The sequence below is a fragment of the Sceloporus occidentalis genome, unplaced genomic scaffold (genome assembly GCF_023333645.1).
Source record: "Sceloporus occidentalis isolate IW3139 unplaced genomic scaffold, rSceOcc1.0.p SCAF_2, whole genome shotgun sequence".
Taxonomy (NCBI): domain Eukaryota; kingdom Metazoa; phylum Chordata; class Lepidosauria; order Squamata; family Phrynosomatidae; genus Sceloporus; species Sceloporus occidentalis.
The window spans coordinates 119,944,275-119,970,939 of record NW_028316982.1 but is presented as its reverse complement, the minus strand read 5'-3'; the positions used below and the strand labels follow the sequence as shown (position 1 = coordinate 119,970,939).

General features: G+C 40.3%; 1 protein-coding gene across 1 annotated transcript in view; it reads left to right on the top strand.

Annotated features, from left to right (window-relative positions):
• LRMDA (leucine rich melanocyte differentiation associated) overlaps nt 1–26,665 on the top strand; it is a 929,993-nt gene that overhangs the window by 769,761 nt on the left and 133,567 nt on the right. The window contains exon 6 of the mRNA XM_089507925.1: nt 1,390–1,474. Within this exon, the coding sequence (XP_089364051.1) occupies nt 1,390–1,474 (85 nt within the window). The remainder of the gene's footprint in view (nt 1–1,389; nt 1,475–26,665) is intronic.

The window sequence follows — 26,665 nt, the reverse complement described above, 5'->3', positions numbered from 1 at the left end:
CACAGCCAGTAGTCAGAACTGCACCTGGGAGAGGCATACTTTATATGGAGCAAGGGGCTGATAAATACCAGGTTATCTAAGATGACCAGTTTTCTAGCTGTGCCTTTCAATCCCTCCCCGCATACCCACCATGGTGATAGGAAAATGCTGAAAGGCAAGATTCACAATGTAATTCAAGGTTCTGTTTCTAAATGTACTCAAGATGAAATTGAACAAAATTAAGAGTAATAAATTTCTATGTGTGGTGCATCATTCTATCACATCAGCACCTATTGTTAGACAATCTAGACAAGGGAACAGGGCCACTGTATAAACCAATCATGAATGAAGCCTGAATACTCTGACTATACCAAAAAAGTATGAAACCAAGCTCTGGGTAAAGGTAAAGGTAAAGCTAGTCCCTTGACATGAATGTCTAGTTGTAACCAAATGTAGGGGGCGGTGCTCATCTTTGTTACTAAGCCAAAGTAGTCAGTGTTGTCCAAGGATTATTCTGGTGGCCATGTGGCCAGCATGACTGTACCGAATGCTGTTACCTTCCCACCAAAAGTGGTACCTGTTTATCTACTTGCATTTTAAACTGCTAGGTTGGCAGAAGCTGGGACTAGTTACGGGAGCTCATCCCATCATTCAGCACTTGAGCCGCAAACTGCTGACCTACTGATCTTCCAATCATCAGAACTGGCATCTTAAACACTAAGCCACTAACACAGTATTAATGTATGAAGGGCCAAGATATGGGAGGGATATCAGGTGAAGATCTAATGAGATAAATTCAGGTCTTCTTTTTCTTAGCTTGACTGGGGCGGGGTGGGGGAGGATATCTCAAAAGAAAAGAGATGAAGTTCACTCACTATATGGGTCATTCTGAAAATTATACGTTGACATATCCAGTCAGAATTCCCAGTATTTTGATGTTTCAGGGCTATGAAAGTAGAAGTTGTTCAATGTATAATGAGATTATCTCACTGCCTTTTCCCATCCTTTCCTCCTGGGCTAGACATGGGATGTAAAGTTTAATACACAGATTTTATAACACACCTGCATGCCCAGGCAGGCAGTATCCCATACCTGAAAATGGCATCCTGTACCTGATCCGGACTTCTCCCACACTTTTTAAAAGAAGGGTTTTTTCTCGTAGTTTGCAAGGTGTGGGTGAAGTCCAGATTGGGTATGAGATGCCATGATCGAGTACGGGATGCTTCCTGCCTGGGCATGGAGGTGTGCAATGAAATCTGTGTACTAAAGTTTACATCCTATGCCTAGCTCAGGAGGAAAGAACAGGAAAAGGCAGTGTTATAATCTCCTACCTTGCATTGTGGCATCTGTATAAGAATCTTAGCTGTATATGAATAATAATACAGATAATTGAATTTATTCTTCTTGCAGGCTTCAGCTGATTCTGCCTCCATTTCTCCTCAGATGAACTATACGCCATTGCCATCTGGATCAAGGGACCTCACCAACCACAGAGGTAAGTACACAGAGATATACACATGGAAAAACATATTGTTATGAATGACTACAAGGTGATAAACTTTATTGTATGGCCATTAGGCTTCATTACTGCTCTGCTGGCACTCGGGAGAGAATTCACTACTTTTTTAAGCTCTTGATGAGAACAGCGCACTTGGCAAAATTAGAGTTTAAACATATTAAACAGGCTCCAGAGGTACTCTACTGGGAAAGCAAATGAATCTATTAAATAACACTTAGCAACTTCAACAGAAATGCAATAAACCCAAATATTGCTAAATAGACAATTGCATACTTCACTGATGATTTTAGGACACTTGAAAATACTACTGGTAAGCAAAATACTAAATATATATTTCATTTGTAGCTTAACATTTAAAGTTATGGAGGGGTAGTGTTTTGGTTTGGTTTTTTGCCTCAATACATATTTATATACAGGGGTAGCTGTGTTGGCCATTTAGCAAATTGAAACAAAAATCCACCAAACAATGATACCATTACTGGCCTACCGAAATGTACAATATATTTGTTGCAAGCTTTCGAAGCTCCACTACCCTTTTCAGGCAAGATGTTATAAACCAAGCAGGGGAAATAAAACTGGTGATGTCACTAAGATGCCTGCAAAATTTATCCTCCTCATACTATCTTAACTAAGGACAGAAACAACAAAATGTAGGCATTTTATTAACATCTCCAATTTTTTTCTTCTGTTCGGTTCTGTTAATACAAAGTGGCAGGGCCACGAAACTTCAGTGATGGGGGAAGGACAGGATAAGTGTGATGTCGTCTGAAAATCTTATCATGCTCGCTCAATAAAGACGACTTCAGGAGGGGATAATGACAGACATCATCTGTAAATCTTTGTGTGATCATGCCATAAGGACAGGGTAAGGGTGGGAGCCTTCTGTCCTTTTACCTTGTGTGATAATCTCCATTTTTTCCATAGTGGATGACCTATGAATTACAGTAAATAATTGGATATACAGGCCCAAAATAAATTAGCCATGGTTTATGAGGTATGAGAATGTTTATGAGAGAACCAATGATATAACTTTACTTTCTGAATATTGGTTTATCATGTCTCCTGAGTTCATGGAGCTCATATGATGGAATTTGAGAGTTTAGGGATGACATCCACGAGGAGCTGGGGATGAAATTGAGTAGCATTTCCATTTTTTAAAAAAGTTCAAATTTCCCCTTGATCTTACCATTTATGTTTTCTTTTACATAGATCTGAAATATATTTAATATGCTGGTCTTGGTATCTGTATCCTATTTTTTCTATCATAGCATGATACAGAAACTGCAAAAGCATACTGGAAACTAGTGGATGGCTTAAACTTTGGATAGAAGCGAAGACTATTGATAAACAAAATAGAAAAGAGCTTGCTGATTTCTCTTTGGCTCATAACTCCTTCCGCAGTAGATGTTGACAAAGAAGTTAACATCCTGCAGTTTTGAAACAGATTCTAAGACAGTGCAGTTCGTCATCTTGGCATCCAACTCAATCAAGTGTAAACTATGAGCTCTGAAACTTGTACCTTAGGACTTTTTCACGTGGCCAAAAGTGATGGGAGCATTGCTATAGCACAATTGCGTGAAGATTATCAGATAATGTCATGTGACGTCGCTATAATTCCATCATTATCTCATGAAGAAAGAGTAATTTTAGCACCACTTTGGAAAAGAAATGTCCATTCCAGGAACAGTAGTGTGGTCTTCCCAGAATTTAAAGAGCTGGATATGGCCCTTTGGACCAAGTGGTTCTAAATCATTTTTATCTATACTGACTGACTTAGTAGTTCTCTGAAGGTTCAGATGTTTTTCCTTATCCTGTTGTATAAAATCCATTGCATCAGCAGTTGGTGCACAAGTTTAAGCTGTATGAATGAACTCCTGGCCATTGCTGAAACCTGGCTGTATAGGCTCAGAGTGGAGTCCAGGAAGACACCAAGCTGGACACCTGAAATTTCAGGGGGAATGTAACCCCATCCAGCACAGGCAAGGCCCCTATTCCCTGATCTGCCTTACAACTAACCAGGAGCACCTCTGTCTGGTCTGAAAGGGGTAGAGAAACTGATAGAACAACAAGAAAACATTAATTCCACAGGAGGGGGTAGAGAGGGATGTGCCGTGGGGTTCCTGGAGGGGAATATCAATGTCCCTAAAAGCTAGGCACAAACAAGGATGTAGACATGGTGGAAAGAGGCTCAAGGGATGCTCCAGCTGGGATGTATTCCTACCAAGAAATGAGGGGAGCCAAAGGTGGAGGAGATCTAGTGCTGCTTCATGCAAATCCTTTGAATGTCACAGTTCAAACCTGTCAAAGGAAAGAAGAAATTAGTACACAAAGACATCACAGTAAAATCAACCTTGCTGATGTGACACTGAGTTGGGTGTTAGTATAACTGTAAGACTACAACCTTAGGATCCCCACAATGTGTTACTAATACAAGTTGAGTCTCCCTTATCGGAATTGCATGGGATCAGACATGGTTTGGATTTGGGAGTTGTTTTTTGAAATATTTGCATATAATGAGGGATCTTGAAGATGGGACCCATGTCTAAACATAAAATTCATTTATGTTTCATATGCACCTTATACACATAGCCTGAAGGTAATTTTATACAAAATTTTGTGCATGAAAGAAAGTTTGTGTACACAGACACATCAGAAAGTAAAGACGTCACAGTCTCAATCACTCATGTGGACAATTTTGGTTTCAGTGGAAAGTGAGACATTGCAGTAAGTAATACCAGGACACACAATTGGCAGGAAAGGCCACAACTTTATTGAATACAGCTGACAAGTAGGGTTGGCCCGAATGCATGAATGTGGATCTGTCATTGACCAACCTGCCTGCTGTTTGTTGAACCCGATGGCCTGGTTATCCTGGGCTTTGGGATGACAGAAGGAGTAATCAAGAGACTGTGTTTGCCTCTTTGTTCCTTTGTCACTGGGGGGTGCTGTTCAGGACTTGCCCCCACAATGGCAACACCTCACTGCTCCCAGCACCCTCTGGGTCCCCTTGGGACTCCCGATCCTGTGCTCCACAGTACAGGAAACCACATCCACCAGATCCATGACCCATGCTACCACGCCAAAAGTTGTGACAGCACTCAGGAACCCACAACCCAACGGGAGGGAGGGAGAGTGGGGAGAGCCAACCCAGCCACATGGCCCTAAATAGGCCTGACAGCCAATCAGGGCCGGCTCTGTGCTGAAGTCCCGCTCCTCCCTGGTTTCCCAGCCAATCTGGGAGGCCCCACCAAAGCAAAGGGGGCAGGGCTTCTGGTCGCAAAGCTGCTGGGACTTGGAGTCCTATACGGTTGCTGGAAGCCCTACCCCCAACAGGCCCAGGCTGCAAATCTGGGCTCAGGGATAGTTCCCAGGGCATCCTGGGAGCAGATCGAGGCCTGGGTGGTCCAGGAGAGTACTCCAGCATCCTGACAGCTCCCCCCTCCCAGCTGGCCCGGATGAGTTGGGCGGCCCCATATTCTGGAGTATTTTGGATTTTGGAATTCAGGATAAGGGATACTCAACCTGTACAATAAGTCAGTTAACTAGAGCAACAGCAACTGAAGAATATTATAAATCCAACTGTGGTTTATAGGTGTGTGTGTTTAAAAACTATATTTTAGCAGAAGTGGACAGTGTCCTTCACACTGAAATCTAGGTATAGTGGCCAACTATATTTACCCATAGTTTATTTTTAGTTTATGATATATACTTTAACATTTGTTTAGTACTTTAGAGTACTCCAAAGTGTTTAATACAGTTTATGTTGTCATGATTACAGTAACCCTGCATCATTATCACAGCCTTGAAAGGAAATGGAAGTTGAAACCATGGCTTGCTTGAGCTAACCCAATGATTTTACAACAGAGACAAGAGAAACACTTGGGACTTTCTGATTGGTTGCTTACACATAGTTTATTTATTTATTTGTGCCCATGCCTCCAAAGACTCATAGAATATTAAAATATCACAAAACAATGCAACAAATCTGAGATAGATTAAATTACAATATAAAAGATGAAAATATGATTTTAAAATCCCCAAGAATATATATGGCTAAGATGGCATTGGAAGGAATACACTGTTGTGGCCAAACATGCCTCCCCCAAAAGGGTATTTCATAGTGACGGTACCAACACAGAAAAAGGTCCTCACTTTGTGTCCATACTTGCCTAATGCACTTCTCCTGTAGCTGGAATACAGAGCAGACCCTCTTCAGACAATCTTAATGTATGGGCAGTTTGATGTGGAAGAATATTTGAGCCCCAAACCATTTAGAGAGAGAAGAGGGTTTGTAAGATAACGACAGATACTCTGAAGTATTTAATTCAAAGGAATCTAGTAAAGATGATGCTTAGATGCTTGCATGACTTGAATAAAAAAAATAGATTTGGCATTGCCCCTAACTATTTTCATTCTTGTAGAAACAGGGTTGGCAGCCAAATTTTCAAAGTTGCAAGTCCCTGTGATGTCAATGGGAGAGAGTTAAGCATGTTTGAAATCAAACTAGAAGTATTTATATTTGGCCAGATTGCATCTGCCATGAATAGGAGAGAAGATTATCCAGGGTTGAGGTAAAACTAGCTCTAAGCAAGACACTGCTGGCTTGCTTTGACATTAACATGTATATCCTCAAGGAAATAATAATTAAGGGATGTTTTCCAGAAATCCAGGTGTTGTGAATTGAGTTTGGAACATCCTGCTGTAAGTCTGTATGTGAGCCATCAGCTTTTTCTTTAGAATACAAGGAAGTTCTTTGGGCTCAAAAACCCTCACGCATTCTTAATTGGAGTCAAGAGTGTACCAAGAAAAGAATGAAACACATAAACATGCCATTTTGGAATCCCACTCCTCAAGTTTTTCTATTCCCTGAATGGTCTCGATCTCACATAAAAGATTGAAACAGCTATTGCATATGTAAATATTGGCAGCTTTAAGGGAATTCTTTTCAACCCAAAGCCAAGGGAGAGAATGACCACTGCCTTTGTTCATCTCCAGAGGGACTTGTTTACAAGACTCTGAATCTCTTGTGAGCAGCTTAATGCCGCTGTAAATTAACTCTGCTTGAGGCACAAAAAGAGTAAAAAACCAGAACCATACTCATCTGTGTTTCACCACATTTTCACAATTTCCATTTCCCATGCCTCTATTTAGAACAAAGAAAAATACACAAAGACTATGCTTTTCTTACTTCCTTGAGTCTTTCAGTTAGATCTACAAAAAACACCTAATTATGTGTGCCCAAGTAGCTTCAGATGTGTGTTTTTAAAACTCGGTATGCTTTTACCTTTACCTTTATCCTATCCTAAACCAACTGGCAAACCTATTTTTATTCATGGGAATTTAAGAAGCAGTTTGGTGAACTTTCTCTGATTCAATTACAACCCCCCCCCCCAATTGAAACAAATGATTTAAAAACAATTATTTTACTAAACTGATTCCCATCAGAGTCTACTAGACCTAGACCTAGACCTTCCTAAAACTAGACACTTCTTTGTCACATGGGCTCCTCACTGGCAGTCGCTTCTCACCCTTTCCTCTAACTAGCCTTACTAGAAGTACTAGGGAACCCTGGAACTGGAGACTGACATCTAGATGCTGCTAGTGGTGGGCGGGAGGAGAAGGCCAGTAGAAATTAAAATATTGAAATACACATAAGGATTTCCATGTGGTTCATGTGTGCATGAATTTAAGTGGTACACAGGCAAACCCCTCTCTTTTACATTCTCAACTGAACATTTTGTGTTGGGCTTGTAGCTGAAAGTGTGACTAATTTTGGAGGTATGGTTAGCCATGTGGTCCCCAATGCAATCAATACATTGATGCTGGCATCTTAAAGAGCTTCTTTCTTTGACCAGTTCCAGGTGCCAATTGCTTTCTTTTCAGTAAGTCACACAGCCTGCAGCATTCTGATGTCTAATTCTCTCCAGATAGGTATGCCCTCTGCTGTGATGCCTTTTCATTATTCTTTAATTTTTCAGTTTCAGAGTTTTGCAAGGCTTCATATAGACCTGTTGCTCATAAAGAGTGGAAATGATGATTTGTTATATCTGAATGTAAAGAAATTCAGTATGCCACTTCTGATATTTATCAGTTCTGTTACAGTAATTCTATTAAAAAGAAATACTGAAATACAATTTTTTCTTTAAATGTGTGGGCAGAAGGTTAATTGCTCAAGTCACCAGCAACCTTGTTAAAACTTGTAAAGGTTTCATGAATATAAGCCACCTCATCTTAAGCTAGAATGCCTATTTTTATGACCCAGGGAAATCCTGTAGAAGAAAACATATAGTGCTATACTATGATCTGTGTTTCTTGATTCAACCAAACAGCTTAGAATTGTATACAGTGTTACCAAAATATATATTAATATTTAAGAATGATTTATTTCTTGTTGTAAACATGATTTCCTTGTTTCTATTTCTCACAGACTGTAGGAATAAGAATCCTTCAGAAATACTGAACAAGCTTAGCTTTATCTGTTTAGACTCTGTCTTGAATTTCCAGTCTCTTAGAATTTTTGTTTATGTTGGTTTTCAGTGTAATGGTATATAATTTACAAGCTTTGGTTAGCTTTGCATTGAGTTCCTCATACATCCTCACATTATGGGATTAAAAAATGGTTCTCTTGTGGACTAATAACTGGTTAAGGAACAGGAGGTAGCAGATAAGGCTAGATAGGCACCATTCATATTGGTGGGAAGGAGGGAAAAAATAGATGTCAGAAATAGATTTGCATTATTAAGTCTAGTTGACTGAGAACCAAAAAGAACTATGAACAGAAGTCTGAGACTATGAAGATTTTCATACTTACCTGAATCGCTGGGAAAACATCGCCCAAGTGTCCCGTAAACATGGAGGAAGCATGCATGTGTGGAAGCCAGGTGCGCTTCCTCAATAGTCTTGCAATTATCGCTCCCTCTTAGCGTCCCTGAATCATTCCAGGGGAGCAGATTTCCTATGGATGCAAAGTTTGTGTTCATAAAAAATCCACTCCCATTGAGACTATTCAGGGATGCTAGAGGGAACAACAATTGATGAAGATTGAGGAAGCATGCATGACTTCCACACACGCATGCTTCCTCCACGTTTGAGGGACATTTTCCCAGTGATTCAGTCAGGTATGAAAATCTTCATAGTCAAAGAGGAATGCAGAAAGATGATATCAGTGGCCAAAAAGAAGGAGAAGAAACAATGGCTGACAGACAAAATGCTTCAAGCAGTTAAAAGCAAAAGGAGAGGGAGAGAGAATCATAATCAGAACCTTGAATGCTATTGTCAAATGATTAGTGTGTAAGGACAAGGGGAACTATTACAATGGTCAATGCAGAGAAATAGAAGCCAACAACAAAAAAGGAAGAACAAGAGACCTCATCCACAAGATCCACTGCTCCAATTTACACAGAGAGAGTCAAGCTTGGTTTTAACTAAAATCTGCCAGGCCTGATTTTCTCTAGGACCCATTTCTTTGTCTTTTTAGGAGTCCAAATCTTATTCATGACATCCATTCAGGCATTTATGTATGACTATCAGTATTGTTGTTGTTAATTGCCATCATGTTGATTTTGACTTATGGGAACCCTGTGGAGTTTATCACACTGGAAAAATTGCAAGTTTAAAATAATCAGAACCTGCAGTTATCCAATGTATCAGGCACAATTGCACAATTGGTTTTCAGATAACACTGTGCGCAAATTGCTTGGAATCTGAACAGAAAGTGACATGAATCAGGGAATAGTCATTTTTTAGAAAATATGGTGTTTCCATTTCCATTTCATTCACAAATTTGTTTTCTTTGCACAGTTGTTGTAGTGTGAAAGTTATTTGCGAGATTCTCCCCATTTTTGTTCTTGTTGACAGATTTCCCATGGTTCTTTTCTGCTTTGTTGTGCTGAGATGAACAAGAGGGACGTAGCCTTTAATGCTCCAGCCAGGCTCTTAAAGGAACAGCAGGCATGCATGTGTGTGCGCGCACACACACACACAGAGAAAGCTTGCTTCTCTCCCTCAAGCGGCTCGTCTCCTCCTCCTCCAACCTTCCCCATTAGCCTCTGAACAGCTGGTGAGGGAAGGTAGAGAGAGTGAGAAAGATTACATTTTGGAATTCCTCCTGGACAGGAGGAAGAAATAGAGGATATGTCCTGGAAAAGGAGGGCATCTAGTCACCCCAATATTCATCCCTCATTGGTCTCAGGCAGGTTTATGGACCACCCGGTTTAGGAACTTTATTTTGCAGCAAGAGGCTGGAGAGTTCTGGGAGCAGGGTAACCAGCCACATTCTTCTTTTCCCTTCTCTCTGGTGTGTGTGTGTGTGTTGATGTGAGTGGTTTGTGTTTTTTTTTATGGGAGTTTGCAAATGTAAACCTCAGCCTTCCTTCTTCTGAAATAGCTTCTGGGGCAAAGGGTGAGTGTTTTCCTCCCCATTTTTCCTTCTCTCTGGAGCATGTGTGTGTGTATGCACTTGATAATGATACTTTTGTGCATCACTTCTGGTGACGCAACTACTGCTTCTGTGTGCATGCGCAAGAAGTTATTTCCAAACCATCAACAAGATTTGTTCGCATCTGTATGAAAACTAAATGCACTTTCTACCTACTTCCTCGCATTAGTAATGTTCTTTTAACACGTTGTTGTGCTTTTTTTCCGATAATCATTTGCACATTTGTGTGCTTTTCTGGGATATGGGGACTTCAGTCATTTATGGATGTAAGCACATAGGTCTCTATGTGATAAACTCCTATGAATAAGATATCTCCAAGTCACCCTGTCACCAACCTCCCTGCTCAGGTCTTGCAGACTTAGGGCTGTGGCTTCCTTGATTGAATGCATCCATTTGGAATGCTTCATCTTGTTCTACTGCCTTCTACGTTAGCAAGCATGATTGTCTTTTCTAGTAAGTCATGTCTTCTCATGATATGGCCAAAATATGACAGCCTCAATTTAGTCATCTTGGCATCTAGGGAAAGTTCAGGTTTGATTTGCTCCCTCCAAAACATTGCCACCAAATGGATTGTGGTTAGTGGATTAAAGAATTGGTCTCAATGCAAGGAATTCAGTTATGGTGTTCCTCCCTTATACAAGAAGACATGATTAGTTATTTTAAAAAGGAAAAGAAACACCAAGCATGAAAAAAAGAGAGATGCTTTGCTTCCAGAAAGATAATTATTCTGTTCATGTTATCCCTGGCAATCTTTACTGTGGTGGTTATTGTTGATACAGTTGTTAGGCTCCTATCCCAGTTTACAGCCAGAGGCTTCATCTATTTAAGCCTGAAATTGATTGCTGGGAATGTCACAGAGTAATTTACATAGCAACTTATCATAATTAGTCAGAGTTTGTAGTTTCCTTAATGTGAGCTGCGCTTTATGCTTAGCAATTGATTTTTCTGTATATCTCTGTGAAGCATTTTAATGTGTGCCATCCAAAAAATAAAAATCTGTGGGTAGTTTTTTATCATTTAGTTAACCTGAGGAATCATAAAATACATTTAATCAGGGTCTATAAATAGGAAGTACTCACTTTAACTCATTTAATATGGTGCAATGAGATGAATAAGGGGGAAATATAAGTGGTGAAAAGATATTGCAGTTTACTTTTAGGCAGAAATCGCAATGAATATCTTGGCTTTTTCATTGGTGTTTGTAGTGTATGTGCAGTACTTTATAGATCTCCCCCCCCCCCCCCACTGTAAGGGCAGTGAGCTAGAAGATAATTTTTGGATATCCATTAAAGTGTCCAAAATGGTAGCAAAACTGGCATGAAGCGATGATAGTAATAGTAGTTGCTATGTACAGTAAAAGTCTTGCCGATCAATATTGTTTAAAACACATTTTTCTTTCTTAACCTCTTGATAAAACCCTTATCCTGGCCTTATCAGTCCTTTATTATAATAGCTTGGATATAGTGATGCTACAGAGCAGTATATGCTCCTGTCCTAGTGATGTAAAAATAAAAATATTCAAGCTAGTGATCCAATGCTTTTACTAATCTGGAAGCTGCACCAAAGCTGCACTCCAGTGCTTAGGAATGGAGTGTGGCTTTGGCATGACCTCTGGACTCTTAGGACCCATGCATCATTTAAACAGCATACCTCCAAAGAGACCCAAAGCAGCTTTATTTTGACAGTCTGTAACAGGGCTACGAAAAGCAAAATACTGTTACCTCTGTATATTTTTTGTAAGTTTTTAAATTTTGTATAACCATTGGACAATTTCCTTAATCATGGAAATGGTGGACACTGAGGTTCCTTCCTCAAATATTATAAAGATGCAAACACCTATTCAGATGTCCAATCCCTGTGAAATTCCTAATCCATGAAGGAAAGAGTGAGGTGGCACTTGCCACCTCCACTCTTTCTGTAATGTCTCAGATGACTTGGCCCCATTTTTTCCAACATGCTTGAGGTGAAAGTCTGTGTTGCTTTCTACCAGAAACCTGAAACATAGAAATTGCACAAGACAGTGATCACTGGAACACTGAAAGCATGTGGTGGAAGTGGATCAAACATGAATCCATTATTTTTTCAGGTGTATGTTTCCAGGGCAGTGAACAAATAGGAATACACCACTACTATTTCTGCAACTAAAAGACCATTCATCCTTATTCTCTCTATCTCTCTTCTTAGTGTACATTTACCCTGTAATTCCTTTCACTTGAGTTTTTGACAGCATTTGTCTATACTTTTCCAAGAATAATCTCCACAGGCATACGGCAATTTGGCTTTTTAAAAAAGTAATAACACCTTAGATGATCTGAAAGCTGCATTTTTCACCCAGTATCACATTCTGTATCTTTCTTTGTTCCCACAGAATTGCAACACATGCACCCAGTCCTGCTTGTAACTGATTTTGTCAGTTCTTTAAACATATATTTCAGAGTGATATACATCAGAATAAAATTATTGTTATAATCATTTATCCTTCACTTTCTTTTTAAAAATATGCCTCTCTGCTGTCTTGTCGCCACTTTAGTACAAAAGCTTGATATGTCTCACAGGGCAATTAAGGTTAGAAGAGCTACGCTATAGTAGCACCTTTGCTTCATTGTTCTAGATCAGGGGTAGGCAACCTTTTTGAGCTGGGGGCCGGGCTGCTGTCCCTCAGGCAACTGGGGGGCCGTAGTGGGGGGGAGCTTCCAAGGGGCCCTTTTGGCCGAAGGGGAGGGAGGCCGAAGGGAAGGGCTTGGCCACCCATCCCAGGCCCTTCTCTTCAGCTCTTCTCTTTGGCCGAAAGAGAAGTCTGGCGGAGGAAAGGCCACCAGGGAGGCCAGGACGGCAGCCCGCCAGGCCCTGGGCTCCGTCAGGGGCCCTTTCTCTGCCAGACCTCCCTCCAGAGAGAGAGGTCTGGCGGAGGAAAGGCTGCCAGGGAGGCCAGGGGGGTGGCCTGCCGGGCCCTGGGCTCTGTCAGGGGCCCTTCCTCCACCAGACCTCCCTCCCCTCTCTCTCCGTCAGGGGCCCTTCCTCTGCCAGACCTCCCTCCCCTCTCTCTCCAGAGGGAGGTCTGGCAGAAGAAAGGTCGCCAGGGAGCCCAGGATGGCGGCCCGCCGGTCCCTGGGCTCCGTCAGGGGCCCTTCCTCCACCAGACCTCCCTCCGGAGAGAGAGGTCTGGCAGAGGAAAGGACGCCAGGGAGGCCAGGGGGCGGCCCGCCAGGCCCTGGGCTCCGTCAGGGGCCCTTCCTCTGTCAGACCTCCCTCCCCTGTTCTAGATGGTGTCTGCACTGGACAGAATACTCCAGGAGCAGTCTCGAGTATCCTGGCCCCAAAGCTGTCCCAAGCTCCCCGCATTAGCTGGGGCCATCCATTGTGACACTGGATGGCTCTTCACATCTGTGTGCCAATGTGCAACCTAACATGGCCACTATGGTGGTGAGTCACTTGCTCTCAGGTCTCAATTTGGGCTTGACTCTGCAGTAAACAATGCTTTGGCTTGATTTGACTCAAGACTTGTAGGTTTTTAAGAACCAGCCTGCTGGCCTAACTTCATCCAGAAACAGCAAACACATTAGGTCATGGGCTTGAGGTGCAGGTTCATCTCTACTGAGTAGCCTGTTCCTGCTGCACATTGAAGGAGACTTCTGAAGCTTTTGAAAAGCTTTAGAAGGATCCTTCTACCTCTGACGGGTTGCATACCATTTGCTGTTCCCCTCCAGTGTTATTTTACCTAACTTTGTGCATGTTGTCTTGATATTCTGGTTATTGAAACTCCACCTACACACCATCACTACCTCCCTTTTGCTGTTATAGTTGGCTCTTACACTTGAGATTCAACTCAAGTCTTGAGCTGAAACTATCTTGCAAGGATGTGAGACTAGATTTGAGACTTGACTTGAGAATTGGAGTAAAAGACTTGAAAACTTCACTGGTAGGCCATTTTACCTTTCAAAACAAAATTTTATATGGAATTGTTTTATTACTGTAATCCTGCCTCGATCCACAGGGAGAGGCGGGAAATAATAATAATAATAATAATAATAATAATAATAATAATAATAATAAATGTATTTCAGTCTGAAAATAGGAATTTTATTTGGAGGCAAGAAAAAAAAAGGATTTATTATAACTAGTGAATTAGTGAAGAATTAACAAGAAAGTCAGCCAGCTCACTTCAGCTTCTTCCCTCCATTTTCCCCTGAAAAGGAACCAACAGTGAACATTCTGTGCTGTAGTGTAATCTATTTCTATTTCATTGGAGTATTTTGCTTGAACAAAGTAGTGAGAGCCTCGTCTCTTTGCCTGCATTTTCCTAGAAACCACACAGATGTTACTGAATGTTTAATACATTGCAGTTGGTTTTGATTCTGACCCTTGACTTAATATGGTTCAAAACATACATTTATTTGGGTCACTGGATTCATGTTGCTGTCACTTTTTAAGCTCAACAATTTCTTGTCTGTGCTTCCAAGGAATGTTGGATTTCTATCAGGATACTGTAGGCTGTTAAAACTTTGGCATAAAAATGTACCACTGTCTTGTGTATAATAATGATGGGAGCAGGCAGCCATGTGGAATGAGGGATGGGTGAACGAGCTTGAAAATGTACATAAACGCTCTCACAGGCTTTGCTGAGAACTTGGATGAAATGTTTCTTGAGGCACTCGAGAAAGAAAATCAGTTAATAGATTTGAAATGGGAAAATGCTTTCAATTGGTAAAGTCATCTACCATCCCGAATTTTAGCCATACATCTGAGGCTTTGAAACCAGGAGGACATGATTCATGATTTCAAGCTGCTAATGGACTTTCTTGAGACTTGTGATTAAATGAGTAGAATCATGACTACTGTCACAGATGAGTGTAATACTCACAGATGATTAGGATTAGGGAGCAAGAACAATTTTGTAATGCAGCAGAAAACAGCAAGGCTTAAAAATATACTACAGTGGTATTTAAATTGTATTCTCTGGAATCACAAGAGCATTGGAAACTTTTATGACAAGATGATTCTGATACACAACTTTTTATGAAAGCTACCTTGCCTGTCAATACAGTTGTCCCCTGAAATTCCTATTTTCCATAGGAGAGTACTTGAGATCTACTAAGGCACATTGTAATGTATTCATTATAATGACAAACCTCTCCTATTTATACAACTACAGATCAGAATTTACATGACCAAATGCTTTCCCATACAAAATGTCCCCCTGGATGAAATAAGAGTGGCCTCCAGATCACATGCAACTCCCAGGTCCATTTTTGTGGTCACCAGAGTAAAAATATTCTTTTGAACCTTCCCCCCCCCCCACACACAATTTCCTTTCTCTAAAATGTCCCCAAATTCACTCTGGGGATATTGAGGGCATTTCTACCATGTTTGGAGATGTCCTGTTCCTTCATGGGTCAAAACTATTTTTTGAATTTTTTTCCCAAGTCTAGCATGATCACAAATGTCAACTGGGGGGTATTTTCACCACATTTTGTCATGCCTCTCCCAGTCAATTTAGGTCCAAGTTAAAATGTTTTTGAACCCTAAAACATGGTGAAAAGGTCCACATATTCCGGTCCACATATTCCTTAGAGGCATTCAGGGGCAATTTTAAAATATTTATTTATTTATTTATTGTGGAAACAGGTGTAGTTATCCAAGGTTTCCTAGGGAATAATGCACTCCCTAACCTCCCACAATTTCCCACCCCTGCTGTAGACAGAAAACCAAAGAGACTTTTCTGGGTCTAGCCTTCAGCAAGATCTGTTTTTTGTGACTGTGATTTTAGTTTTCCGAGAGAAAGTGGACACTTGATAAGCTGTAGTTCTTGTTTTTACTGTTCACTTGATCTGAAAACAGGTGTCCTATATGCAATTTTACACTGCAAATTCAGATCATCAACTCACTGGAAGGATGACTTCTGTGTTCCAAATTTAACAAGTAAATCTTCGGTTTGGGCTGAAATGGTGAGATGGAATTAACACACATACATACTCCTTTAATTTAATCTGGTGAAGCATATCCACTTGTGGTAATAATTGAAGAGTTTGTCCCTTCAGATGTACATGAAAGAATAATGGCTCTCACTCTGATTTGGGCCCATAATACCACCAGGTATCAAAATTGGATTGACTACCAGTGTGTCATGTTCTCATGTTTACTGTCTTGTCCCTGGTGCTCAAGATTACATCTTTAATAAGGAAAACCATGTTTGTTTCTTTGTTTGTTTTAAACTGCATCAAATGAACCAGTGAAAAATAACAAGGTTTTAAATCATTTTAGACACCACGTCATTCAGAGAGGCCCATTTGGGATTTTTGTTTCTGTTTCTTTTCCTTGTTTATTGACCAAAAACTCATGGAAATTCAGGGCAGCCCTAGAAGTTCAAGAGGCTCGGTGCTTTTCAACTCCTGTTGTGAATGAAATTGCAGGCAAAGGAAAGCCAGACAAGTTACATTCCTACGGAATTTTAAAGAACTAAAATGATGCCAAATGATCTTCAGATGCCAGCCACAGATGCTGGCAAAACGTCAGAAAGAAACTCTACTAGAACATGGCCACATAGCCCGAAAAACCCACAAAAAACTATGGATGCCGGCCATGAAAGCCTTCGACTTTACATTGTCCCTCCTTTATGTTTTAGAATTCTGGATAGCTCCTCTTGGTTTATATGATTGTCCTCATGGAAGCTCTAAAAGGTGTTCCTAGCGAAAAAATGAAGTAGTTCTATAATGTAGATTGGAGAACCTCTGGGATAGGGCATTTTCTCGTTCCAAGAACATCCCTCATATAAAGGTGTGTTCTTTAAACATAGGAAGCCTCTACATGGAATTCAAACATTTGTGAACAAATACTCCCTTTTACTGAAACAATAGCTGCCGTTAGATTACATGAAAAATGAATCATTGATGCTGATGGGTGTTGTGTGTTGGTAGGGAGACTGTAGCAGGTGTGCACTTCAATAAATTTCAATTGATTGTAAAAGTCTGTAGCCAAACAGCTTCATCATCCGGTCTTTCAAAGCTTGTAGACAGGCAATTTTTCATGATTTTACCATTTTGGCCAAATGAACCCTTTTAAATTAAATATACCCCATGATTCCAGATGTTTGTTTATTTGTTCCAGTGAGGCAGTAAAAAATGACTGCGTGGCCAAATGATTCCTTGAAAGGAAAAAATGAAGGGAGGGGAGAGGATAAAACTGGAGCATGAAATAAGCATGAAAATTCCCCAGAATCTATGTCTGGAAAGCAGCACTTTTGTTGTGAAGATGCATCCTTTAGAGGACAGCAGTTCTTTGATGAAGGGAGAGAGTCACAACATAATGGCTATTTAAGAAAACAAGAGGGAAGTCATTAGTGTAAAGTCAAAAGGGTCTGTTATTCTGATTCCCAGTTTTTAGAATCCATTACACATCAACAGTTAATTTTCACAATGGCTCCACGCCCATTGCTCCACATGTCATACAGTACAGGAGACATTATTCTATGATACAGTTACATCATCTCTGATACAAGAATGTGTGTGGATGTGTGAATGAAATAATAGTTTTAGAGTTTGAGGGGGTGCTTGTGTTCCCAGAAATGATAATTAGAACTGAATACGTATGCTCAAAAGACATGGAATGTTGACTGACGTCTGGAGTGTCAGAAAACTGAGGTGGGTATTCTTTAGGAAATGTAACAGAGTGGATTCAGTCTGGAAAGGGAGCAATAGTACATTTTGGTGACAGCAGACAATGAGGTGGATTATCTTTTCCACCTCAACAGTAGCATGTAGTTTGCGTTCACTGCTCTGTGTCCTAGTCTCTGGATTAGCAGAAAAAAAGCTTGCTCCATCCAACTTGCTCAGTGGCCATGACTGTTTATTTAGTTTGTATTATTCATTTGATTTATGTCCCTCTTTTGTCCCAGTATTGGACCGAAAGCAGCTTTCAGTGTAAGTTTAAACAAAATAGCTAATACAGTAAAGCAAACAAAAAATAAATAAATAAAAAGCACCAAACAATCCAGTTAAAACATCAGCATAAAAACAAATAAACTACATTTGATACATTTTACATATAAAAACAGCACCCCCATTCTACATCCTTGCACATCTTTTTACCTCAGCCAATTAAAAACTGAATTTATTTTTGACAAGGAAGGTATTTGCCTGCCATCAAAGTTCCATAGCCTAGGAGCAGGTACCAAGAAGGCTGTCTCCCAGGTCCTCACCAGATGAATCTGTAAAGGTGGTGGTACTTAAAGTGATAACCCTCTTCTGAAGTTTGTATGACTGAAGCAGGCTCATATGGGGAGAGACAAGCTTTCAGAAAGTCTGGATCTATGCTGAATAAAAATTAATAGGTCATAACCATCATTTTGAATTATGTCCAGATACAGACCCATAACCAGCGAAGCTGTCTCAACAAGGGGGTTATATGCTCAGTATAACCAACAACCAAGATGTTGACTGATTGTAGGGAGGGGATAGAAAACCAGGAGGAAAAAGTAATGGAACAGAGTATCTCAGAAGGACTAGGGAGCCACTTAGTCAACCATAAACAGGATGACTCTACACTGCAACGTGTTGCAGCCCAACTTTTATACTGTATACAAACACCATCATGGCATAGTGGTTTGAGTGTTGTACTATGACTCGAAGACTAGGGGCCCATACAGACAGGCCAAAAATAATAGGATTGGAGCATGGCTTTGGCACGGCTTCTGGCCTGTTAGGATGCATGTGTCATTTAAACAGCATGCTTCCAAAGTGACTCGAAGCAGCTTTATTTTATCCTGTCTGTATGGGCTTTCAGTTTCAATTTCCAGCTTAGCCATGAAACTCACTTGGTGCCTCAGAGAAAGAGAAAGGCAAACCTCCTCTGAAAAAAAGCTTGCCAAGAAAACCCATGATAGAGTCACCATAAGTAGGAAAAGACTTGAAGGCATACAATAAGAACAACAACAACAACAACGTATGCTTTCTCCAAGTAACCATCCTCATGTTATCAAAATCACACTGTCCATCCATATGTAGAGTTAGTAAAGACTTGGGAAAGCCCAGGATTCACAGGTGAAAAAAATTAGGACGTACTGTAAGCGGGACCAGTCTCCAAAATCAAGCCAGTGGAGACTGGGTATACTCAGGTTGGCACTGAATGATGGCTTGCTGCTGGAGAGAGGGTACAAACAGAAACCTGGCAGGGAGGCAGAAGAGAAAAATAAGTCGGGCAACATGAACAGCAATACTTCACACTTTAACATTTTCTTTTAAGTCCCACTTACTATTATTTATTAAATAATGCCAAAATGAATTTCCTCCTATGAATTTCTGCTTCACATTCCTGAATGCCAGTACTTCTTCCAAATAGGGAGCAAAACAAATAGATTTTAGTTTGTATCTGTGTTTGTCTTTGGAGAGAGAAAGACAGCTGCTGTTTTCTCATGCCTCCCCCACCATCCTGCCCAAGAAAAGTTAGGTGGGGGACTTGTCTAGATGTTATGTGATATGAGAGGCTGTATTCATGATCTAATGATATGTTTGTTCTTTAAAGATGTCTCCAAAGCTCCTCTTTTAGCTTTGTTATATTCGGCCTCCTCCTGTGCATTTTAGTGCACTAGCCAGCAAAATAGATTGCGGCCACTTTTGTACTTCTTGCTGTGGGAGGGCTCAGTTGTCTGTTCTGAAAGAAACAAAGCAAGAAACCAACAAAAATACCCTTATTTTCTGCAAGAGGATGATATTTTGCTTCCCCAAACCACAGAAGAGAGACTCGATCCCTTCTTACATCAACAAATGTCATCTTGAGGGCTGCAGATAGTATTGATTTTGTGTGAAAATAGGCCTATATTGATGTATTAATGAACCACACAGTTCTTGCACAACTGGTGATATTGGTGTCTTTGAAAGTGTCTTTTCAGAAAACTCAAGGGTGGTTCTTAAGTATCTGCCTGGTTTGAGGAATCACTTGAGACTGTCATTCACCCTACCTCCATCTTGTGGCAGGATAAACCTGAAAGAAACAATGGAAAACAACTCATTGACTCTGCACTTTGCTGCCTGCTGAGAGCAAAATGCAATGCAGTGCAATTTTAGTACTTACGTGCCACAAGGGAAAACAGACACTTTCTGTCACATTAGTGAGCACTAGGGGGGAAAAACGTCAGAGTATGTCGTTTAAGCATTCTGTTCTGAAATGTAAGAATGTTAGAGTTACTTCTCAAGTTAAATAGATTTTCCAATTTGTGTTCACCTTATGTAATTAGTGTGATAAACTGAGAAAACTAAAGAACCAACTACTATGAAAATTGTCCTTTGAATTTCCTCCTGCGGTTGAAATGATGCTGGGAATGATAAACAAGAAGGGATGCACTCCCCTGTTTTGTGCTTGATGTAGAATCAGAATATTTTGAAGTGAAGCTGAAATGAAAGCATGCATAAATTTGAAACAGAGTTGCAAAACACAGTGTTATAAATTCCAAATGCTTCCGATCCAGTATGTGACTTTTGAACACATATTTTGTATTTTCTGGTGGGGATGATGGTAGCAGAATTCAATCTGGTCACCAAAAGATTTAATATTAACCTCTTATGTTATTACTATTTTGCTGTGTTTATTCATATAATGCAAACAGAGTTAAAGTCTATCCATTAAACAGAAAGCATGGAAGATTAAAAAATTCAAATTTTTGTTTTCCCAATTCACATTTTTAAATGTACACTCTGAGTTTGAAATTTGAACTAGAAGTTTATCTTTGCCTGAGTCATTTAGGTTCAGAACTGTACCCAACTGGAAACTCACTGTGTATCTGAGGAGCCCCATGTTTTAGGCTGTTGGCTAGGATTCTTATTTGACATGTCTGAATTGTCTCTTAATAGTCTGTGAAACATACAAGAGAAATTCAATCACAACCATAATTACCTTTCTCATATAAATAAGCCCTCATCTTTGTAAAGAAAAAGGGTTATACATGTTATATAACTAGAAAGCTAAGCCTTAGGGAATGGCAGCAACTAAATCTGTTGTCTCTAAAATCTTTAATCATCCTCCCCAAAGGAATTTAAAATTAGCTGTTTTAAAGTGTGCACCAATATTTTTAAAATAGAAAAATCATGGTCAAGAATCAGTTTTGTCATGGAGATATATATATATATATATATATATATATATATGGAAATTTCAAAAGCAGCAAAATGTTTGTGGGTCATAATGTCAATCTTCCACAGTTGCCCTGATAAATTTTCCTCCATTGGGGAGGAAAGTGTGTTATAGAAGAGTAAGATGAACAGGAGGCGGAAGAGGAGGAAGAAGAAAAATCTCCTTTGGAAGGTACCATTAGCATAGAAAGGATTTTTAAAAGGGAAATGTGAAGATGTATGATAGCAATAGACTTACAAAGAATGTTCTGCTGCTTTACATGTTACAGTTCAACAGGTAGCAATTACTCTACCTTCTTTAAAGGATCACTGTCTTATCCCTCTAGGCAATATCACAGCTCCTTGCATTGATCTATTAGGTACCCTTCTTTTGCTCCCAGCCCCACCAACACATCTTTTGCCAAGCATTTTAGATAAGGGAGACTAACCTGTATACACCAATCTAAAATAATCACAAGGGTCTCAGAGATGCAAGAAAAAAACATTTAAAATGATTCCTCTTTATTTATATATTTACTTATTTGCAGTATTTTATATGGCTTTCTAATCTAACCTCCCTATATTAAAGACAGAATCTTAAGTTGCATAAAGACAATCATCATAAAATACTTGAAACAGTTAGTAGAAGTCCCAGAGGCCAGATAAACCGGCAACACCAATTGCCCTGAAATGACAGTTTGCATAGAAATATCTTATCTTTTTTTTTTTCTGCCTTAAAACAAGGATGGGGAACCTTAGGAGTGAATCTTTAGCTCTAGGACTCAGGCTAGCCTTTCTCCTGGAGTTCAGATCTTTAGATGGATATGATTATTTCCCCTTGTTTTGGGGTCATCGGTCTTCATACAAGATTTCTTTCTCATTCTAAAAGGCTCAAATGGCTGTCTTAGGGCTTAATTAGTGGCAGTAAGACTGACAGTATTTTTGAATCCACTGTTCTCCTTATAGCTCAACCTACCTCTATAACATGATTGTCAATATTGTTTCTGAAACTGAATTCAGCCTTAAGATGGAAAGCAGTTCCCCATTCATTCTGTAAAAACCAACAGGGCAGCCACCTGTTCAAACTACCGGAAACATATTTGACACTTCCTTGGTGCCTAGACTTTGCAAAAATCAAGTCATGGATGCCCACCAAATACTCAATATAAATTGAAACCAGCCTGACATTGCTTTGGAAGGAATTTCACAACTCCAATCCTGCTACTGAGAAAGCTCTGCCACCAACTAACAGGCCCTTCACTTAGGGCCTTATTGCACCACAGTGCTATGGTGACATAGTGAATCAGCATCCCCACTTGTGAGCATGCCCTATTGTTGGTGTCCTAGCTTTGTCCTGTCATAGTGCCGTCACAAATTTGCATTTTTGCATGCTGAACGTAATCCATTAATGATCACCCTTTGCCCCACCAAATGGTAGCTTTTTTTGCTGCAGAATTCGAATCCCACTTCCTTCCATGAGAAATCCATTACTGGGTGGGATGTCAGTGGGTTAGGGATAGAATTGTCTCAGAATTCCCCAGGAAATTTGTGCAGTTAATCCACAGACAACTCCTGTTTGATCTGAGAAGATCACTTTCAGCTACACCAACCTATTGAGTGAGTATCACAATGCGAAGATACTATGATGCTGAGGTGGCAAGGAAACAGCTAAAATGCCAAAGTACACTCCACTGCATGAGTTCAAATCAAAAGTTCCAAAGTAGGCAGTTTCATCTACATAAGATGGGAAATATGGTGGAGGTGCTGTGGGCACCTCTTTTCCTGTTCAACTTCTCTAGAGAAAAGGTTTTTCCCAATGCCAGGTGTTAGCATGATATCTTTCCACTGTGACACCATGGTGACAAAAAAAGCAAACAAACAAAAATGACCAATCATGAATAGGGGACAAGACTATGGTGCAGCTACTGCAGTAAAGAAATATGTGTGCGGAGTGCACTAATAGTGATATTACTACAGAAAAGTGACAAGGTGAAGTACAATTGAGTATGCCTGCTGCAAATGGTTGGAGCAGATTAACACCATGTAAAGGAGAAGTGTTGTAAGGTCCTTAGATTCTCTGGGCAAGTAATGGAAGATGTGGTCCTTTTTATACCCTGGCCCCAATGCTGCTTAGGGCTTCGTAGGTCAAAATGCACACCTTGAACAGAACTCAGAAACAAATTAGAATCCAATACAGTTGATACAAGACCATAATAGCTGGTCTCCAAAGTATAAACCATATAACTACCTAAAGCATTTTGCACTAACTGTACCATTGGAACACTTTAAGGCTAGCCCCATATAGAATCCACTACAGCCTAATTGTGGGCTATTAAAGCTTGAACCATTGTAGCCAAGCCACAGGTGGCAACCCAGCTATGCTTATGGACACAATAGGGATATGGCCTTCCAGGAGCAATACTGGGTCCAGGAGCACTCCAAACCTGTGAGTAAGGAATGGAACCTCATTCTGGACCTGTTGAAAATTTCACCCCATGTTGGCTTTCCTATAGAAAACAAAGATCATATGTTGTCTGGATTGAGCCTCAGCTTTTTCAAGAACATCCAGGCCATCCCTCCATCTAGTGATTCAAGACTTCCACAGCATTCTTGGCATTAGTTGTGAAAGAGAAACAAAATTGATTACCCTATCAGCAAAATTGTTGCTGTTGTTATGTATTTATTGACACAATTAACAGGCTTAAAAAATATAACAGAAGCAAAGTATTTCAGCTTCTGCTTTCTTCAGATGCAAAAAAAATGAGACTGAACTGCATACAGCACAGCAGTTCAAAACATTCTGTTTCCAGCATGGACGATGGTATTATTTTCTAAGTTGATGTCATGTGGTGTTAAGGCTTTGCATCAATAGATCCAAAAATTCTCCTCCTTATCCAAAATATCTGAAGGAGAAACCACCTCAGTATGAAACAAGGACTAATCAGAGAGGTTGTGATGTTCAGACTTAAAATTCCTGGCCATTGGGGCTCTAGCTTCCTGGTCAAGACTGCAGACATGATTCCTGAAGCATGTGTGGTGGTTTTGCCCAAATACTGTAGATGACATTCTGTATGTCTGCATTCAGTCATATGAAGAAGATTGCAGGACCAATAGGCTAAAGTGCCATGAGGCAAAATAGCTCCAGCGCTACTTCTTGAGAATGTTATGTTAGAAAGGAAACCAGGTTCCATACCAGCCAATTGCACCCGAAAGATACCATGATCAATGTTATTGAACGCTGCTAAGACATCCAATAGAATAAACAGGCACAGACTCCTCCTTGTTCGTTTTGCAGCATGGGCCATCCAACAAGGTCATCAATCCTTCTATCCCATAATGAGACCTGAACCCAAACTGAAATGGATCCAGGAAACCACAGGATTCCCCCCCCCCCCAAGAAAGCCTTGAGTTATGCTGCCAGAATAGAAAGATGAGAAGGGCCTAATAGAGATCCAGTGAGGGTTACTTCAGCAGAGGTGTATGCATGTACACTCATCCCTCCATATTTGCAGCTTTGATATTTGAGGCTTTGATTATTCACAGATTAGTATGTTCTCTCTAGGAACGAACTCTGTGTTCAACTTTAACTACAATTTGCACTGAAAGACCTAGAGATTCCTTTGCATCTCTTCCAGCACAGTCCTATGGTCACTTCTGTCGGACGTTGACCACAGAGTTGCACCAGATGACCTAGAGATTCCCAGGAGAGGTGTCCTCTCTTGTAAAAACATGGTGTTTTTGTTATTTGTACTTTTTCCATATTCACGGGGGTCTTGTGCCCCTAACCCTAGTGAATATGGAAAGACAAGTGGAGGTAATTTAGATGAGTCAGAACTCAACCCTCTTTCAAAAATTGGCCAACCATCTCCTGGCCACTCTACTCAGCCAGAATGGAATGGGTCTAACAAGCAAGTGACAGATTACACCTATGCCAACAACTTGTTTACACCCACAGGTTGAACAAACAGAAATTAATCCACCTAAAATGTGCAAGAGCTTGCCTCAGTTACCCAGAATCTACTCTCAGCATGGAGGCTATGTCAGAACAAATATAAATTAATTTTGTGAAACATTTTGCAAATTCATCCCAAAGGATTTTCGAAGGTTTATTGATATTCTGAGGTCTAAGAGTGAAAAGGGACATCTGATTTCAACTGTCTTGCGGATTCCCAAATTTAAGAAACTTAATATAAATGACTTGCTCATTTCAATTCATGTAACAACTTTTTAGGTTCAAAACACTGAGATTGAAAGAATGTTAAGTTAATGCTTGGGGGAGCTCTCGCTTGTTTTCCATCGTTTATATTTAAATGTCTTGACAGAATGTTGATGAAGAATCCACACACATGGTAGTCATCTCTTCTACTTTAAAAAATATATCAAAAGCAATTAAATGCAGGTGCTGAATCCATGCTGCACAAATAATGGGAATTCACATCAGCACCCAAGCTAATACATGAAGTAAAATATGAAAATACATTTAAAGAAAAAATGTTATTTTTATAATGACATTATGAATACACAAAGAAACTTCTGGATATGGCCACTGACCTATATAAACAATGCTGTCTACTCCAATGGTGCTTTCTTAATGTCATGGTACTGATCTAGTTCTACCTGAAGCTATCTTAGGTGCAGTACACCCCACCCCAAAAGGGTGGGCTGGAGCCGGGTGCTTTTCTTCCATAGAGACACCAGAGCAACCAAACCACACGGCATCCATCCGCACAAAAAAGAACCCAGAAAAACCAGGTTCTTCTTGGGCCATTGGTGCATTGTGGCGCACCAGTGATGTAAGTGAAGCTCAGTGATATCTATACACTGCGTATCACTTATGTCATGATGGTGGCCTCCATGTGGACTGCAGGCCACCATTACACCGCTGCCGCTGTTGTGCTAGGGTTAGGGAGTGTACAGTTGGTGTGTGGTCCCTAACACTAGAATCACCACTGGCGGCATGTACAGGGCCTTAATTATCTTTTGTGCTGTGTCCTTTCAACAACCCGAAGGCAAGCCTGTCATTGGATTTTCTTGGCAAGATTTATTCAAAGAGGGTATGTCATTGCCTTCCTCTGAGGCTGAGGGAGTGTGACTTAATCAAAGTCATCCAGTGACTTTTCATGCCTAAGCAGGGATTTGAATTCTGTTCTCCAATCATAGCATAATTCTCAAACCACTGCATCATGCTGGCTCTCCTTAGCTAAGTATCTTACCACATATATATTGCCTGCTTTACATATGTGGTAGGAGGCATCACAATGGTCTCAGGCTGTAAAAATGAGGAGCCATGCCTACTTTGAACCTTGACAGCCATATTTGTTGTAATGCTATTTATTCCTCGATCTTGTACCTAAAGTTGTGATGAGTGCAACTGGTATAAGGCAGTTATCCCAACCAAATTTAGTTCCTTCTCAGCCGGATTAGAATCCACCAGTGACCCCTATCCTGTCTTCAAGAGAGAAATTGTGAGTTTCAAACACTTCTGGAATTTCAGAGCTCTGCTAACCACTGAAAATATAACCAGTTTCCACATTTTCCCAGCTATGAAAGATGGAAACATTCTGATAATAGTCACATGCCTGTATACAGCTGTCTCTTTGCCTGTCTCTTTGTGTATAATCACTCATATTG